The 18,528-nt window shown below is 46.8% G+C and overlaps 1 protein-coding gene and 2 pseudogenes across 1 annotated transcript; 1 reads left to right on the top strand and 2 right to left on the bottom strand.

The window, feature by feature from the left end:
• Positions 1 to 681: 681 nt before the first annotated feature.
• LOC125525780 (dormancy-associated protein homolog 3-like) lies at positions 682 to 10,206 on the top strand. Its single transcript, XM_048690790.2, has 3 exons — positions 682 to 1,011; positions 1,391 to 1,514; positions 9,701 to 10,206. The coding sequence occupies exons 1-3, from the start codon at positions 768 to 770 to the stop codon at positions 9,750 to 9,752; spliced, it is 420 nt and encodes a 139-aa protein (XP_048546747.1). The 5' UTR covers positions 682 to 767; the 3' UTR covers positions 9,753 to 10,206.
• On the bottom strand, positions 6,161 to 8,622 carry LOC147957845 (uncharacterized; annotated as a pseudogene).
• Positions 10,207 to 16,565: 6,359 nt separating the features above from the next.
• LOC147957844 (uncharacterized) lies at positions 16,566 to 18,159 on the bottom strand (annotated as a pseudogene).
• Positions 18,160 to 18,528: the final 369 nt, after the last annotated feature.

The raw sequence follows: 18,528 nt of genomic DNA, 5'->3' as shown, positions 1-18,528 counted from the left end.
GCTGGTGCACTAATGCCCAAGCTTAAAATAGTTGGTCGCCTAGCTAAACAGTTTTGTTAGTTGACTGGTCCTGCTGCAGTAATTTTGAATGTCCTAATGGTGCCTAATCACTCCCAACCACAGCACGCCATTTTTTTCACAAAATGGTACTGATTGATTAGTTTCATAATGCACGTTCAGCAGGTTAGATCAAAACAATGGCGTCTTTTAAAAGATTTCAAACGAACCAGTAGCTTGCTTCTTGTGCCGGCTCATGGTACTCGGTCGCTCAAGGTTTCTGCCTCGTGCCAAACATGGCACTCGATCCGCTGGCCCAGGTGTGCCAGTACGGGGCGCTAACGTTTGTAATACATGCATTCCTACAGCAAGAAACCAAACATATACACAGCGTCATAACTGCGGTTGTGTGATCCCAATGCGGACCAATGGACTGGATATGCATATATACCAGTGGACACCGTGCACAGAAAGCATTTTTCGGACTAGTAGAGACAAAACCCTTGTTAGCAGCCCATCTGATGCATATTCCAGGAGCCGCAGCACTCCATGTTGTCAGCGAAGATCTGAATCCCGCCGAGCAAACCAGCGCACGCCTGTATAGGATTATTTTCCTTCTTATTATTCCACTGCTCTATAAAGAACCTCTCGGCCGCGGCCTCTCGCTGCTCCGAAGGCCGGCCACTTTGTCTCAGCCTTCTTGTCTCTCTGGTTCCCAGCCAACAAAGAAAGACCACGGCGAGTCGGCGACGGTACACGGAACCAATCGCATGGGCCTCCTCGACCAGCTCTCGGACTACACGGTCGCCGGCCCGCGGCCGGACCACGGTCTCGGCAGGCTCCGAAAGTACTCCTTTTCGCCCTCCTCGTCAGCCGCGCCGACCACGGACGTCCAGCCGACGGTGACCCGCAGCATCAGCATCTCCCGGCCGCCGTCTCTCTCACCCCCGTCCGGCGAGTCGACTTCCTTGCCGTCCTCCCCGGCCAGTGCGCCGGACTCTCCGTTCGCAGCAGGTGGGTCTCCGCCTCTGTTTCTTGGCCTCTACCTATGATTTCGTTCTTTGATTAGGATCGGTGTGTGACTCTGTCTCTGTGTGCCGCTCATCGACCGTGACCGCTTCTGTTGTATCTGCGATATGTCGATCCGTGGGTATGGGGCAAGAAGAACATGAACTTTTGCTTAATACATCATGGCTTGTTGCTCGAGCTCGATCCAGCCACAGAATCAGATATGTGCCCAATTCTGTTGCAGACGCAGAGTTCTATCTGAAATCAGTCGTTTCCTCTGAAATTCCTCCTCGTTAAACTGTTCTTCTATCCGAAACTTTATTCAGAAAAGTTATGCCAAGTTGTGGACACTGCATCAGTGGTTAATCTGCCTGAACTGTTGCAGGTAGCAGTAGCACGCCGAGGGTGGACGGCTGGAGGGCGTTCCGCCGGAAATCCAAGATGGCCAACGTCGACGTCGTCCGGGAGGAGGCGACCGTCGGGCCCAGGAGCTCTACTGTGTACGACTGGTACGATTTAAACGTCACCTTCACTCTCACTCCATGCTCCTTGCACCATACCAATTGTTAGCGAGGGAAAGGAGGGAGTAATGCACCGTAGTGCTTGCCGATCTATTAGCTCTGCATATATACAGTTCGAGTACATCCGTTGTGCAATCGTGCACATGATCGTGTGCCTAGTGCGCAGAGAGGGGGAAGACTAGGTCATGTCTAGAGAGAACTAGTCAACCAGCAGATATCCGTTGACACCCCGCCGCAGGTTGAGCGTCCGGTGGCCGGATGCACAAACTGGACCGAAATTCTGCGAAAGCAGCAGTCGGTAGGCCCTTCGTCATCACGTCGGCAAATTGCTGCGCCGTCGGAACGTGTAGAACACGGAGTTCACCGAGCGCCACCTTCTCCTGGACAAAATGTATGTCGAACTCGATGTGCTTGGTGCGCCGGTGATGGACGGGGTTGGCTGCCATGTAGACACTGGAGATGTTGTCACAGTACACGACTGTGGCCTTGGGGACGCTGACGTGTAGCTCGCCCAGGAGCTGCCGGAGCCAGCAGCATTCGGCGACGACGTTAGCGACAGAACGTTACTCGGCCTCTGCACTCGATCGGGAGACCGTGGCTTGGCCTTCAAGGACCAGGAGATCAGGGCGTCGCCGAGGAAGATGGTGTAGCCGGAGGTGGAGCGGCGTGTGTCGGGGTAGCCTTCCCAGTCTGCGTCCGAGTATGCGACGAGGTCGAGCACATGGGAGCGATGAAGATAAAGGCCGTGCAACGTCGTCCCCCGCAGGTACCGGAGTATGCGCTTGACCAGAGCCAAGTGCTGATCCCGAGGGTCATGCATATGAAGGCATGCTTGTTGGACGGTGTAGGCGAGATAGGGGCGAGTCATGGTGAGGTATTGGAGCGCCCCGACCAAGCTCATGTACTCCGAAGGATCAGTGACTGGTGCACCATCAGACGCGGACAGCTTGGCACGCGTGTCCACTGCCGTCGGCGAGGGCTTGCACTCGACCATGTTGGCACGGTCAAGAAGCTCCTCTGCATATTGGCGCTGCGACAAGAAAAATCCGGAGCTGCTGCGCGTGACGCTGATGCCGAGGAAGTAGTGGAGGGAGCCAAGATCCTTCATCGAGAACTCGGCGAAGAGGCGCTGCTGGATGTGGTGAAGAAGGCGGCTCGACGAGGCGGTGAGGACAATGTCGTCGACGTACAAGAGAAGGTACGCCAGGCCGCCATCGTGGGAGTACACGAACAACGACGGATCAGCGCGCGCCGCCGTAAAGCCGACCGCACGGAGGAAGGCGGCGAATCTGTCGGACTAGGTGTGTGGGGCCTGCTTGAGGCCGTACAACGACTTGTCGAGGAGGCAGACATAGTCGGGGTGGTCGTTGTCGACGAAGCCGGCCGGTTGTTGACAGTAGACACGCTCGGCCAGTTGTCCGTGGAGAAAGGCATTGTTCACGTCCATTTGATGGACGGGCCAGTCTCGCGACACGGCAATGGCAAGCACGGCACGAATGGTGGCATACTTGACAACAGGGCTGAAAGTTTCGTCGAAGTCCACACCGGGCTGTTGCGAGAAGCCACGCACCGCCCATCGAGCTTTGTACCGTTCCAGCGAGCCGTCCTCCTTGAGCTTGTGACGGAACATCCATTTCCCGGTGACAATATTAGCACCAGGGGGGCGTGGCACCAACGTCCAGGTTTTGTTCGCCATCAACGCCCTGTACTCTTCCTGCATAGCTGTTAGCCAGAACAGATCGCGCAATGCCGTGCGCACGGTTTTTGCTATGGGAGAGATGGTGGTGACTTGTGCTTGGAGTGCGTACTTGGGATTGGGCGGGAATATGCCGCGGACACCACGAGTGGCCACGCGATGCGTACGCGCGAGTGGTGCAGGAGGCTGTGGTTGCTGGGCAGGTGGGGATGGTGTGTTGGTCGGCAGAGGCGAGGGTTCTGGTGTGCACGGGGAGGGCTCTGGTGTGGGCGATCGACATGGTGGGTCGTGAGGGGCGGGCGCTAGCGGGGACGGGCACGAGGACGGTGGCGACGCCGGTGCTGGGGTGGGTGGTAAGATGGTGGGACGAGGGACTGGCGGCTGATATGTATCATCGTCAGCAGTAGTCAGGGGGTGTGTCGTAGGTGCAGGAGTGTGATAGGGGAAGGTGAAGGAAATATGCCCTAGAGGCAATAATAAAGTTATTATTTATTTCCTTATTTCATGATAAATGTTTATTATTCATGTTAGAATTGTATTAACTGGAAACATAATACATGTGTGAATACATAGACCAACATAGTGTCACTAGTATGCCTCTACTTGACTAGCTCGTTAATCAATGATGGTTAAGTTTTCTAACCATAGACATGGGTTGCCATTTGATTAACGGGGTCACATCATTAGGAAAATGATGTGATTGACTTGACACATTCCGTTAGCTTAGCACTTGATCGTTTAGTATGTTGCTATTGCTTTCTTCATGACTTATACATGTTCCTATGACTATGAGATTATGCAACTCCCGTTTACCAGAGGAACACTTTGTGTGCTACCAAGCGTCACAACGTAACTGGATGATTATAAAGGTGATCTAGAGGTGTCTCCGAAGGTACTTGTTGAGTTGGCATATTTCGAGATTAGGATTTGTCACTCCGATCGTCAGAGAGGTATCTCTGGGCCCACTCGGTAATACACATCACTATAAGCCTTGCAAGCATTGTAACTAATGAGTTAGTTGCGGGATGATGTATTATGGAACGAGTAAAGAGACTTGTCGGTAACGAGATTGAACTAGGTATTGAGATACCGACGATCAAATCTCGGGCAAATAACATATCGATGACAAAAGGGAACAACGTATGTTGTTATGCGGTTTGACCGATAAAGATCTTCATAGAATATGTAGTAGCCAATATGAGCATCCAGGTTCCGCTATTGGTTATTGTCCGGAGACGTGTCTCGGTCATGTCTACATAGTTCTCAAACCCGTAGGGTCCGCACGCTTAACGTTCGGTGACGATTTGTATTATGAGTTTATGTGTTTTGATGTACCGAAGGTAGTTCGGAGTCCCGGATGAGATCGGGGACATGATGAGGAGTCTCGAAATGGTTGAGACGTAAAGATCGATATATTGGATGACTATATTCGGACATCGGAAAGGTTTCGAGTGATTCGGGTATTTTTTGGAGTACCGGAGAGTTACGGGAATTTGTTGGGGAGTATATGGGCGTTATTGAGCTTTAGGGGAAAGAGAATAGATAGGCTACACGTCCCCCAATGCTTAGTCCGAATTGTACTAGGGGGAGGGGCGGCGCCCCCTCCTTCCTTCTCTTCTCTTTTCCCTTTCCTTCTCTTCTACTCCTACTACTTGGAAGGGCTCCTAGTTCTACTAGGAAAGCGGGAATCCTACTCCCGGTGGGAGTAGGACTCCCCGAGGGCGCGCCATAGAGAGGGCTGGCCCTCCCCCTCCTCTACTCCTTTATATACGGGGATGGGGGCACCCCTTGGAGACACAACAATTGATCATTGATCTTTTAGCCGTGTGCGGTGCCCCCCTCCATCATAATCCACGTCGGTCATATCGTAGCGGTGCTTAGGCAAAGCCCTGCGTCGGTAGCATCCTCATCACCGTCATCACGCCGTCATGCTGACGGAACTCTCCCTCGAAGATCTGCTAGATCAGAGTTCGTGGGAAGTCATCGAGCTGAACGTGTGCTGAACTCGGAGGTGCCGTACGTTCGGTACTTGGATCGATCAGATCGTGAAGACGTACACTACATCAATCGTGTTGTGCTAACGCTTCCGCTTTCGGTCTACGAGGGTACGTGGACACACTCTCCCCTCTCGTTGTTATGCATCACCATGATCCTGAGTGTGCGTAGGATTTTTTTTGAAATTACTACGTTCCCCCACAGTGGCATCCGAGCCTGGTTTTATGTGTAGATGTTATATGCACGAGTAGAACACAAGTGAGTTGTGCGTGATACAAGTCATACCGCTTACCAGCATATCATACTTTGGTTCGGTGGTGTTGTTGGATGAAGCGACCCGGACCGACATTATGCGTACGCTTACCCGAGACTGGTTCTACCGACGTGCTTTCCACATAGGTGGCTGGCGGGTGTCAGTTTCTTCAACTTTAGTTGAACCGAGTGTGGCTACGCCCGGTCCTTGAGAAGGTTAAAACAACACTAACTTGATGAACTATAGTTGTGGTTTTGATGCAGGGGCGGAGCCAGGATGAAATGCGAGAGGGGGCAAAGATGTAGTATAATTTTTTTTCGAAAGAACTATATACGAACTAATGGCTAGATCACTTAAAACCCCAACCACACAAGCACATATATAGTGTGTAAGAAGTAAAGTCATATATTTCATGAATATACTTATGAAAAGTTCATTCCCAAAGTAACTGTAAACTAACCACTTAAGGCACAAAAACTTGAGAAATCAATATGGCGTTCCTTTTTATTCATACGCCCCAAATTTCTAAGCTTCAAGCTGCATGAAAAAGAAACATCTTTAAATATGAGAGAATGTAAATACTGATAAATAAATAAATAAAATAAGCTTGAGAACATTACCTCCTTCCGTTTCATCCCACGTCGGCTTTTCACATAAAAGCGTTTAACTATCACCTCATTAGTAATATTATCTAGCATTTCCTTTTCTACGAAGCAAATAAGGCTATTGCTCAAATAATCATCACCCATCTTGTTACGTAAAGCATTCTTCACAAGCTTCATTGCGGAGAAGCATCTCTCAACAGTTGCAGTGGCAACAGGAAGAGTCAGTACTAATTTCAAAAGTCGATAGAGAAGAGGATAAGAAAAGTGCTTCTTCATAGATACCATTAGTTTGGCCAGATCATTGATAGTTTCCAAGCTAGCAAATCTTGTATCATTGCGTACATTATCTATGTACAGGCAAAGCTCCTTCTCAAGATGCTCCAACTCAGTATCACTAAAGTCATTAGGATAAAACTTAGCCAACTTCAACAACTTCTCATGATCATAGTGACAAACTGACCGCTTGGGTTGAAAGCAGACATACAACAAAGCAACTCATTGTTTACCTCATTGAATCTGCGATTTAGTTCTTCTGCCAATAAATCCAAGACAACAAAAAAACAATCAAGACCATAATGATGCTCATTATTAATGCCAGACCTCTGCCTTGGCTTCTTTGGATTTACGTACTCCTTTTCCATGTCCACAACCGAGATATCATTCTTGTCGCAAAAAGAACATACCTTGCTCAGGAGAGAATTCCATCCATGTTGAGATCTAAGCTTATTTAGCTCTCGCTTAACAGATTCCACATCTGATATAGCATTTACAATGTCCATATCCTTTCTCTGAAATGTTTTTGACAGCCCATTTATTAAAGCTAATATAATCATCATCATGTGTAGAAAGAATGCAGAATCAAATGACCGGAAATATTTTAGAAGACCACTGGCTTGACGTTGCTTAGTAGCATCCGAGCCCTCTTCCTCCACATACTCTAGAACTTTTACCACCGAGGTAAACATCTTCGACAAACTTGACAAAGTGGTATAGTGAGAATTCCATCTTGTATCTCCTGGTCTTTGAAGAGAAAGCTCCTGGTTTAATCCGGACCCTGTAGCAATCTCTCCCTTACCAATTGCTTTCCTCACTTCTTCTCGATGGTTCTCTCTAAGTTTATCCTTTCTCTTGCAAGATGATCCAACGACATTCACCAATAATGATATCATATCAAAGAAATCTCCAACATCAAATATCTTTTTTGCAATGGCCACAACAACCAAGTTAAGTTTATGAGCAAAACAATGTACGTAATAAGCTGACCTGTTCTCCCTCATAATCTTGGCTTGCAAACCATTAAACTCACCTGCCATATTACTGGCCCCATCATAACCTTGTCCTCTCACTTGGTGTAGACTCAATCAAGCTTTGCAATTATAAAATCAATTTTAGACTTGAGATAAGCAGATGTTGTTTCCTCCACATGAAGAACACCAACAAACCTCTCATTTGATAGCCCACATGTATCTACATAACGTAGAACCACTGCCATTTGCTCTTTGTCAGAAACATCACGACATTCATCAACTAATAAGCCGGACACGCCATTGTCAAGCTCCTTCAAAATACAACTCAATACTTCTTCTGCAAAGCACTTAGTAATATCCTTCTGAATTGTTGAAGACAGTAACTGATTATTAAGTGGAGCATTTTTGAATGCTTTGGCTATAACATCATTGTGCATAATTGTATAATCCACCAGCTCCCTGTAGTTACCTTTATTTGTAGACTCTTTTGACTCATCATGGCCACGAAAAGGTTGTCCTTGATGCAACAAGTATCTGCATACATCAATTGCAGCATTTAACCGGATAAGATGCTCATTCTTCTCAAGGTCGGTCTGTTTATACAAGGCTACATGAATTGATTGTTCTGTTCTCATTAGATCCTCACATTTCTTTAGTGCCTTGTTATGAAAACTATCACGATCTATCACGATCGCCCACATGAGTTGCAAATCTCTCTATTGCCTTCTTCCAGTTGACAAAGCCATCAACCACAAATGCATCATGGCCAGGTTTGTTACCTTTAATGTTGTCCCTAAACAAATAGCAGTACAAGCAATATGACTCGTCCTCTACCTCACTGTACTCTAGCCACTTACGATGCAGATTATACCATTCGGGACTAAAATACCGCTTACTCTTACCAATCCATCTCGGTTTAAACTTGGAGGGACAAGGTTGATATGCCCCCCATGCAAGGTACTTTCTCCTAATCTCCTCATGCTGATTGACATTAAAATCTGTAAGCCTCTTCCTTTTAGATGGATCACGAGTAAGCTTGTCCAGATCAACTATTTCAGGCATACTACCAGTCGTCGACTTTGCAAAAAAATCTCCATTAGCTTTCCTGTCAATGCCAAATAGTTGAACATTAAATAAATCATAATACCAGAAGGTGAAATATCACCATAGGCTTTATTCTACTCCAACGACTTCAAACTTGTTCATACAAAATTAGTAGATTTAGGCGTTTAGCAAGGTTCAGTCAACCTAATTATCAATTCATAATTACAAATTTACAATCTATATATGTACACAGGATATTTGATACATTTACTACTGAACAAAATAAAGATATAGAAATTAGAAGGAAAAGGCCAAGAAAACTGAACCTACGGCTTACCTTGATTGATCAGCGCGACAATGTCCACAGATTGTTTCCTGCCGGTGCAGAACAGCCAGACCCAAACGACATGCACCGTGTGAAATTGCGAATCGAGGATGGCCGCCGGAGTGGCGTCGTGTAGTGTAGGTGCCACGTACAGCCGTGGACTGCAAGCGTCGGCGGCTTCGATGTGTCAATCAGTCAAGGCGACAGGCGGCAAACTCGTGATCTCCTGATTTCCCGAAGGCGATGTGTGTTTCCAACGAATTGGGCAGCAGCCTGCTCGTACTCTATTTAGATGGGCTGCTGGGCTAGCTATTATTTCCTATACATGGACGTGGGCTTGAAATATATGACAACAAACTGAGAGTAGAGGGGGCAAACACCTTGAGCTGAGCGGGGGCAACATTGCACATACTGGGCCTGGTATAAAAGGGCCCAAAAAACGAGTGGGGGCATTCGCCCCCACAACCCAGTACGTAGATTCGCCCCTGTTTTGATGCGTAGGTAAGAACGGTTCTTGCTCAGCCCGTAGCAGCCACGTAAAACTTGCAACAATAAAGTAGAGGACGTCTAACTTGTTTTCGCAGGGCATGTTGTGATGTGATATGGTCAAGACATGATGAGATATAAGTTGTTGTATGAGATGATCATGTTTTGTTGAAGTTATCGGAAACTGGCAGAAGCCTTATGGTTGTCCCTTTATTTCATAAGATGCAATCGCCAAATAATTGCTTTACTTTATCGCTATGCGATAGCAATAGTTGCAAAAGCAATAGTCGCGAAACGACCATGTGACGACACATTGATATAGATCAAGATTATGGAGATCATGGTGTCATGCCGGTGATGATGGAGATCATGACGATGCTTTGGAGATGGAGATCAAAGGCACAAGATGATCATGGCCATATCATGTCACATATTTTGATTGCATGTGATGTTTATCTTTTATGCATCTTATTTTGCTTTGATTGACAGTAGAATTATAAGATGATCTCTCACTAAATTTCAGGATAAAAGTGTTCTCCCTGAGTATGCACCGTTGCCAAAGTTTGTCGTGCTGAGACACCACGTGATGATCAGGTGTGATAAGCTCTACGTCCATCTACAACGGGTGCAAGCCAGTTTTGCACATGCAGAATACTCAGGTTAAACTTGACGAGCCTAGCATATGCAGATATGGCCTCGGAACACTGGAGACCGAAAGGTCAAGCGTGAATCATATAGTAGATATGATCAACATAGTGATGTTCACCATTGAAAACTACTCCATCTCACGTGATGATCGAACATGGTGTAGTTGATATGGATCACGTGATCACTTAGATGATTAGAGGGATGTCTATCTAAGTGGGAGGTCTTAAGTAATATGATTAATTGAACTTTAATTTATCAGGAACTTAGTCCTGGTAGTATTAGCATATCTATGTCATAGATCAATAGCTTGCGTTTAGCTCCCTTGTTTTATTTTTGATATGTTCCTAGAGAAAACTAAGTTGAAAGATGTTAGTAGCAATAAGGCGGATTGGATCCGTGATCTGAGGATTATCCTCATTGCTGCACAGAAGAATTATTTCCTTAATGCACCTCTAGGTGACAGACTTATTGCAGGAGCAGATGCATACGTTATGAACGTTTGGCTAGCTCAATATGATGACTACTTGATAGTTTATTGCACCATGCTTAACGGCTTAGAATCGGGACTTCAAAGACGTTTTGAACGTCATGGACCATATGAGATGTTCCAGGAGTTGAAGTTAATATTTCAAGCAAATACCCTAGTTGAGAGATATGAAGTCTCCAACAAGTTCTATAGCTAAAAGATGGAGGAGAATAGCTCAAGCAGTGAGCATGTGTCAGATTGTCTAGGTACTATAATCACTAAAATCAAGTGGGAGTTAATCTTCCAGATAAGATAGTGATTGACAGAATTCTCTAGTCACCATCACCAAGTTGGTAGAACTTCGAGATGAACTATAGTATGCAAGGGATGACGAAAATGATTTCCGAGCTTTTCATGATGATGAAATCAATGAAGGTAGAAGTCAAGAAAGAGCATCAAGTGTTGATGATTAACAAGACCACTAGTTTCGAGAAAAGGGCAAAGGGAAAGAAAGGGAACTTCAAGAAGAACGGCAAGCAAGTTGCTGCTCAAAGTGAAGAAGCCCAAGTCTGGACCTAAGCCTGAGACTAAGTGCTTTTACTGCAAAGGGACTAGCCACTGGAAGCGGAACTGCCCCAAGTATTTGGCGGATAAGAAGGATGGCAAAGTAAACAAAGGTATATTGGATATACATGTTATTGATGTGCACTTTACTAGTGTTTATAGCAACCCCTCGGTATTTGATACTAGTTCAGTTGCTAAGAGTAGTAACTTGAAACGGGAGTTGCAGAATGCACAAAGACTAGTTAAGGGTGAAGTATCGATGTGTGTTAGAAGTAGTTCCAAGAATGATATGATCATCATCGCACACTCCCTATACTTTCGGGATTTGTGTTGAACCTAAATAAGTGTTATTTGGTGTTTGCGTTGAGCATGAATATGATTTTATTATGTTTATTGCAATACGGTTATTCATTTGAGTAAGAGAATAATTGTTATTCTGTTTACATGAATAAAACCTTCTATGGTTATACACCCAATGATAATGGTTTCTTGAATCTCGATCGTAGTGATACACATATTCATAATATTGAAGCCAAAAGATGCAAAGTTAATAATGATAGTGCAACTTATTTGTGGCACTGCCGTTTAGGTCATATTGGTGTAAAGCGCATGAAGAAAATCCATGGTGATGGGTTTTGGAATCACTTGATTATGAATCAGATGATGCTTGTGAACCATGCCTCATGGGCAAAGATGACTAAGACTCCGTTCTCCAGAACAATGGAGCGAGCAACTGACTTATTGGATATAATACATACTGATGTATGAGGTCCGATGAGTGTTGAGACTCGCGGCGGGTATCGTTATTTTCTGACCTTCACAGATGATTTGAGCAGATATGGGTATATCTACTTGAAGAAACATAAGTCTGAAACATTTGAAAAGTTCAAAGAATTTCAGAGTGAAGTGGAAAATCATCATAACAAGAAAATAAAGTTTCTACGATCTAATCGTAGAGGTGAATATTTGAGTTACGAGTTTGGTCTTCAATTAAAACAATGTGGAATAGTTTCATAAACTCATGCTGCCTTGAACACCACAGCGTAATGGTGTGTCTGAATGTCATAACCGCACTTTATTTGATATAGTGCAATCTATGATGTCTCTTACTGATTTACCGCTATCATTTTGGGGTTATGCTTTAGAGACGGCCGCATTCACATTAAATAGGGCACCATAAAAATCCGTTGAGACGACGCCTTATGAACTATGGTTTGGCAAGGAACCAAAGTTGTCATTTCTTAAAGTTTGGGGCTGCGATTCTTATGTGAAAAAGCTTCAACCTGATAAGCTCGAACTCAAATCGGAGAAATGTGTCTTCATATGATACCCAAAGGAAACTGTTGGGTACACCTTCTATCACAGATCCGAAGGCAAGACATTCGTTGCTAAGAATGGATCCTTTCTAGAGAAGGAGTTTCTCTCGAAAGAAGTGAGTGGGAGGAAAGTAGAACTTGATGAGGTAATTGTACCTGCTCCCTTATTGGAAAGTAGTTCATTATAGAAATCTGTTTCTGTGACTCCTACACCAATTAGTGAATAAGCTAATGATGATGATCATGTAACTTCAGATCAAGTTACTACCAAACCTCGTAGGTCAACAAGAGTGAGATCTGCACCAGAGTGGTACGGTAATCCTGTTCTGGAGGTCATTTCAATTGACCATGACGAACCTACCAACTATGAGGAAGCGATGATCAGCCCAGATTCCGCGAAATGGCTTGAGGCCATGAAATCTGAGGTGGGATCCATGTATGAGAACAAAGTGTGGACTTTGGTTGACTTGCCCGATGATCGGCAAGCCATAAAAAATAAATGGATCTTCAAGAGGAAGACGGACGCTGATAGTAGTGTTACTATCTACAAAGCTAGACTTGTCGAAAAAGGTTTTGACAAAGTTCAAGGTGTTGACTGCGATGAGATTTTCTCACTCGTATCGATGCTTAAAGTCTGTCTGAATCATGTTAGCAATTGCCGCATTTTATAAAATCTGACAAATGGATAACAAAACTGCAATCCTTAATGGATTTATTAAAGAAGAGTTTTATATGATGCAACCAGAAGGTTTTGTCAATCCTAAAGGTGCTAACAAAATGTGCAAGCTCCAACGATCCATCTGTAGACTGGTGCAAGCATCTCGCAGTTGGAATATACGCTTTGATGAGTTGATTAAAGCATATAGTTTTATACAGACTTGCGGTGAAGCCTGTATTTACAAGAAAGTTAGTGGGAGCTCTACAGCCTTTCTGATAAGTATATGTAAATGACATATTGTTGATCAGAAATGATGTAGAATTTTATGGAAAGCATAAAGGAGTATTTGAAAGGAGTTCTTCAAAGAAAGACCTCGGTGAAGCTGCTGACATATTAAGCATTAAGATCTATAGAGATAGATCAAGACGCTTGATAAGTTTTTTCAATAAGTACATACCTTGACAAGACTTTGAAGTAGTTCAAAATGGAACAGTCAAAGAAAGAGTTCTTACCTGTGTTACAAGGTGTGAAGTTGAGTAAGACTCAAAGCCCGACCACGGCAGAAGATAGAGAGAGTGAAAGTCATTCCCTATGCCTCAGCCATAGTTTCTAGAAAGTTTGCCATGCTGTGTACCCAGATCTGTTGTATACCCTACACTGAGTTAACAAGGGAGTACAATAGTGATCTAGGAGTAGATCACTGGACAACGGTCAAAATTATCCTTAGTGGAATAAGGATATGTTTCTCGATTATGGAGGTGACAAAAGGTTCGTCGTAAAGGGTTACGTCGATGCAAATTTTGACACAGATCCAGATGACTCTAAGTCTCAATCTGGATACATTTTGAAAGTAGGAGCAATTAGCTCACAAGAAAAACATGATCACACCTTAGTACTCTTTGGGTGTTAATCACATAGCGATGTGAACTAGATTATTGGCTCTAGTAAACCATTTGGGTGTTGGTCACATGACGATGTGAACTATGGGTGTTAATCACATGATGATGTGAACTATTGGTGTTAAATCACATGGCGATGTGAACTAGATTATTGACTCTAGTGCGAGTGGGAGACTGAAGGAAATATGCCCTAGAGGCAATAATAAAGTTATTATTTATTTCCTTATTTCATGATAAATGTTTATTATTCATGCTAGAATTGTATTAACTGTAAACATAATACATGTGTGAATACATAGACAAACATAGTGTCACTAGTATGCCTCTACTTGACTAGCTCGTTAATCAAAGATGGTTAAGTTTCCTAACCATAGACAAGAGTTGTCATTTGATTAACGGGGTCACATAATTAGGAGAATGATGTGATTGACTTGACCCATTCCGTTAGCTTAACACTTGATCGTTTAGTATGTTGATATTGCTTTCTTCATGACTTATACATGTTCCTATGACTATGAGATTATGCAACTCCCGTTTACCGGAGGAACACTTTGTGTGCTACCAAAAGTCATAATGTAATTGGGTGATTATAAAGGTGCTCTACAGGTGTCTCCGAAGGTACTTGTTGAGTTGGCGTATTTCGAGATTAGGATTTGTCACTCCGATCGTCGGAGAGGTATCTCTGGGCCCACTCAGTAATACACATCACTATAAGCCTTGCAAGCATTGTAACTAATGAGTTAGTTGCGGCATGATGTGTTACGGAACGAGTAAAGAGACTTGCCAGTAACGAGATTGAACTAGGTATTGAGATACCGACGATCGAATCTCGGGCAAGTAACATACCGATGACAAAGGGAACAACGTATGTTGTTATGCGGTTTGACTAATAAAGATCTTCGTAGAATATGTAGGAGATAATATGAGCATCCAGGTTCCGCTATTGGTTATTGACCGGAGACGTGTCTCGGTCATGTCTACATAGTTCTCGAACCCGTAGGGTCCGCACGCTTAACGTTCGGTGACGATTTGTATTATGAGTTTATGTGTTTTGATGTACCGAAGGTAGTTCGGAGACCCGTATGAGATCAGGGACATGACGAGGAGTCTCGAAATGGTCGAGACGTAAAGATCGATATATTGGACGACTATATTCGGATATCGGAAAGGTTCCGAGTGATTCGGGTATTTTTCGGAGTACCGGAGAGTTACGGGAATTCGCCAGGGAGTGTATGAGCCTTATTGGGCTTTAGGGGAAAAAGAGAGGAGAGGCTGCGCCCCCCCCCCCCAATGGTTAGTACGAATTGGACTAGGGGGAGGGGCGGCGCCCCCTCCTTCCTTCTATTCTCCTTTCCCTTTCCTTCTCTCCTACTCCTACTACTTGGAAGGGCTCCTAGTTCTACTAGGAAAGGGGGAATCCTACTCCCGGTGGGAGTAAGACTCCCCTAGTGTGCGCCATAGAGAGCCCCCCCTCCTCCAATCCTTTATATATGGGGATGGGGGCATCCCTTGGAGACACAACAATTGATCATTGATCTTTTAGCCGTGTGCGGTGCCCCCCTCCACCATAATCCACCTCGGTCATATCGTAGCGGTGCGTAGGCGAAGCCTTGCATCGGTAGCATCATCATCACCGTCATCACGCCGTCATGCTGACGGAACTCTCCCTCGAAGCTCTGATGGATCAGAATTCGTGGGACGTCATCGCACTGAAGGTGTGCTGAACTCGGAGGTGCCGTACGTTCGGTACTTGAATCGGTCGGATCGTGAAGACGTACGACTACATCAACCGCGTTGTGCTAACGCTTCCGCTTTCGGTCTACGAGGGTACGTGGACACACTCTCCCCTCTCATTGCTATGCATCACCATGATTCTGAGTGTGCGTATGATTTTTTTTGAAATTATTATGTTCCCCAACAGAAGGAGCTCTCGTCAAAGAAGACATGGCAGGAAACGATAACTTTGCATGTCATTCCGTTATAGCAGCGGTACCCCTTGTAATCAGGCGAATAGCCAAGGAATGCGCATGCGGTCAAGCGGGGAGCTAATTTGTGAGCAGCGGTGGCCGTGGTGTTTGGGTAGCATAGATACCCGAAAACACGCATGTGCGCGTAATCCGGGTGAGCACCGAAGAGTAGAGAGAAGGGGGTGAGGTTATGGCATGGACGGCATGGGCGTCTATTTAGGATGAAAGTGGCGGTGTTGAGGGCCTCTGCCCAAAAAGAAAACGGCATGGAGGCGTAGATTAGAAGACTACAGACAATGTCGTTTAGGGTTCGCAAGATCTGTTGTCTGTTTGGGGGGCTTGTGTAGGGGCACGACATACGTAGTGCAATGCCGTGTGTGGAGAAGAACTCGCGGGTGGAATGGTTGTCAAATTCACGTCCATTGTCTGTTTGGAGGGTTAGGATGTTCAGGTTAAAGTGGCGATGAATGAAGTTCTGAAACGTTAGTAAAGTGGAGAGAACTTCAGACTTGGCGCGCAGAGGGAACGTCCAAACGAAATGACTATAGTCATCTAGCACAACTAAGTAGTATTTGCAAATGGTAAACTTTGTACAGGAGAGGTCCATATGTCACAGTGAACTAACTAAAATGGAAAGTAAGATACATGCTGTGAATCTGAAAACGGCAATCTAATGTGTTTAACGAGCTGACAGGCATGTCAAGTGTGAGCTGGGGCGGCCATTGTGGAAGGAGAGGCTTGTTGCAGGGTGGTGGCCAAAGCATCACGTCCTGGGTGGCCGAGACGTTGATGCCAGAGGTCCACGGTGGCGGCGATGAGATTGTGGTGTGTGTGTGTGTGTGCTTGACGGAGTAGAGCTCGCCGTCGTCATCACATCGGAGGATCTCCCTCTTTGTTCGCCGTTCCTTAACAAAAAAACCGATATCATCAAAGTCAACATTAACGGGATTATCACGGGCAAGAGTTTTGACAGAGATAAGGTTTTTGATTATGTTTGGGCAGACAAGAACAATGTGAAGGGAGAGGGGAGAAGATGCAGTAGGGATGATTTGGTGGCCGGAGTGCGTGACAGTCAAGGACGATCCGTCACCCAAAACTATGCGAGAAGGAGCAATAGGGTGAGATGAGGCAAGAATACCTGAGGACGAGGCCATATGCGACGTGGCTCCTGTGTCAAGATAACACTCGCCGCCGGCAGGTGACGGCAGAGCCGGCTGCTGCATAGACATGCTGTTCAGGGCCTGGATGAGGGTCGTCCGGTCCCATGACGGCGTGTTTAGAGCACTGTAGGGCGGTGCCGGGGCGTAGGGTGGAGGAGTGCCGTAGGGTGGGGCCGGAGCGCCGTAGGGCGGGGCCGTCTGGTGATGAGACGCGGTCCCCGCGAACGGAGCGGGCGCGCCAGGGCGCGCGCCGAGGATGCCAGAGCCAGGAGCGTGAGAGCGCCATGGCATCGCCCAAGCATGGACCATGCCGGTCCACGGTGCCGAAGATGGTGCCGGGGGACGCGGTAGAACCGCGTTGTTGTAGGCGCCCCCGCCGGTGCCGCCGCCAGAGTTGGCCTTTCCCTTGCCCTTGTAGCGGCCACCGCCGCTGTTGTTGTTGTGGGGGCGGTTGGGGCCGCTCCCCCCGCCGGATTTGGAGCTGCCCGAGCCACCAGAAGCAGGCGGGCGCGCGGCGTGGAGAGCCATGTCGGTGGTGCCGCTGCCCTGCGCGGCATGGCGACTCTCCTCCAGGAGCAGGAAGGCACGGTAGGCAAGGAAAGTGGGGAGAGGCCACTGCATGGTGACAATCGGGATGTCATAGTGCAAGCGAGGAGCGAGACCATGGAACATGTTCAGTACCTGGTCACGGTCAGTGACAGGCTCGCCAAGATCAGCCAGGCGGTCGACACACTCCTTGAGGCGGGGGTAGTAGGCGATCACAGAAGACGAGGCCTGCTCGATCCGACGGAATCCCGTGGCGAGGTAGACAGCCTGGTGCTCAATATTCTCCAAGAAGAGGGTGGCGATGGAGGCCCAGATCTGCGCAGCCGTGGCGTTCCTTTGATGGACGAGGCCGAAGATTTCTGGGCTGACCCGGTTGTACAGCCACGACACGATGTGGGCGTCGTCTTGGCGCTAGTAAGCCGCCGTCGCGCGGGGAGGGGGGGGGGATCGATGATGTGGTCGGTGACGCCGCTCTTGGCGAACATGACCTCGAAGAGTGTGCGCCACAGTGTGTTGTTGGGCGGCGCCAGGGTGAGAACCAGCGGGACATGTTGGTTGATGAAGATCCCGGCCAGTGGCGACGAGAGGGCGACCGCCGCAACGGAGGAGTCGGGCTCACGAGGGAAGAGGGCGCCGCCCCGCGCGGAGTTGGCGAGCGCAGATGGAGTGAGCAGAGGGGTTGAGGCGGCCGGGGCTCGGAGGGGGGTGCTTGAGCCATGACTGACCGGAGGAGGGGGAGGTGGCGGTGGTGCGGTCATGGCGAGAGCGGGCGGTGCAGAGAGGCAGCGGAAGAGCGGTTACAGGCGTAGGAGGTGGAGAGCATATGATACCATGTTAGCGAGGGAAAGGAGGGAGTAATGCACCGTAGTGCTTGCCGATCTATTAGCTCTGCATATATACAGTTCGAGTACATCCATTGTGCAATCATGCACATGATCGTGCGCCTAGTGCGCAGAGAGGGGGAAGACTAGGTCATGTCTAGAGAGAACTAGTCAACCAGCAGATATCCGTTGACACCAAGGATGATCCATACACAAATACTACCTACTGGATACTACGTCAGACCAATCATTCTTCCGAAAAATAGATGTTAGAACATATGACAGAAGGGTCAGCGTGGTAAGTGA

The sequence above is a fragment of the Triticum urartu genome, chromosome 7A, assembly GCF_056163025.1.
Source record: "Triticum urartu cultivar PI428250 chromosome 7A, HENAU_Tu73, whole genome shotgun sequence".
Taxonomy (NCBI): domain Eukaryota; kingdom Viridiplantae; phylum Streptophyta; class Magnoliopsida; order Poales; family Poaceae; genus Triticum; species Triticum urartu.
The sequence above is the reverse complement of the archived record's forward strand: the minus strand, read 5'-3'. Positions and strand labels throughout refer to the sequence as shown.

Coding starts and splice junctions, on each gene's coding strand:
- LOC125525780 (XM_048690790.2), top strand. CDS start 768: ATGGGCCTCCTCGACCAGCTCTCGGACTACACGGTCGCCGGCCCGCGG. Junction 1,012..1,390: donor GGACTCTCCGTTCGCAGCAG/GTGGGTCTCCGC, acceptor GAACTGTTGCAG/GTAGCAGTAGCACGCCGAGG. Junction 1,515..9,700: donor AGCTCTACTGTGTACGACTG/GTACGATTTAAA, acceptor ACTAAATTTCAG/GATAAAAGTGTTCTCCCTGA.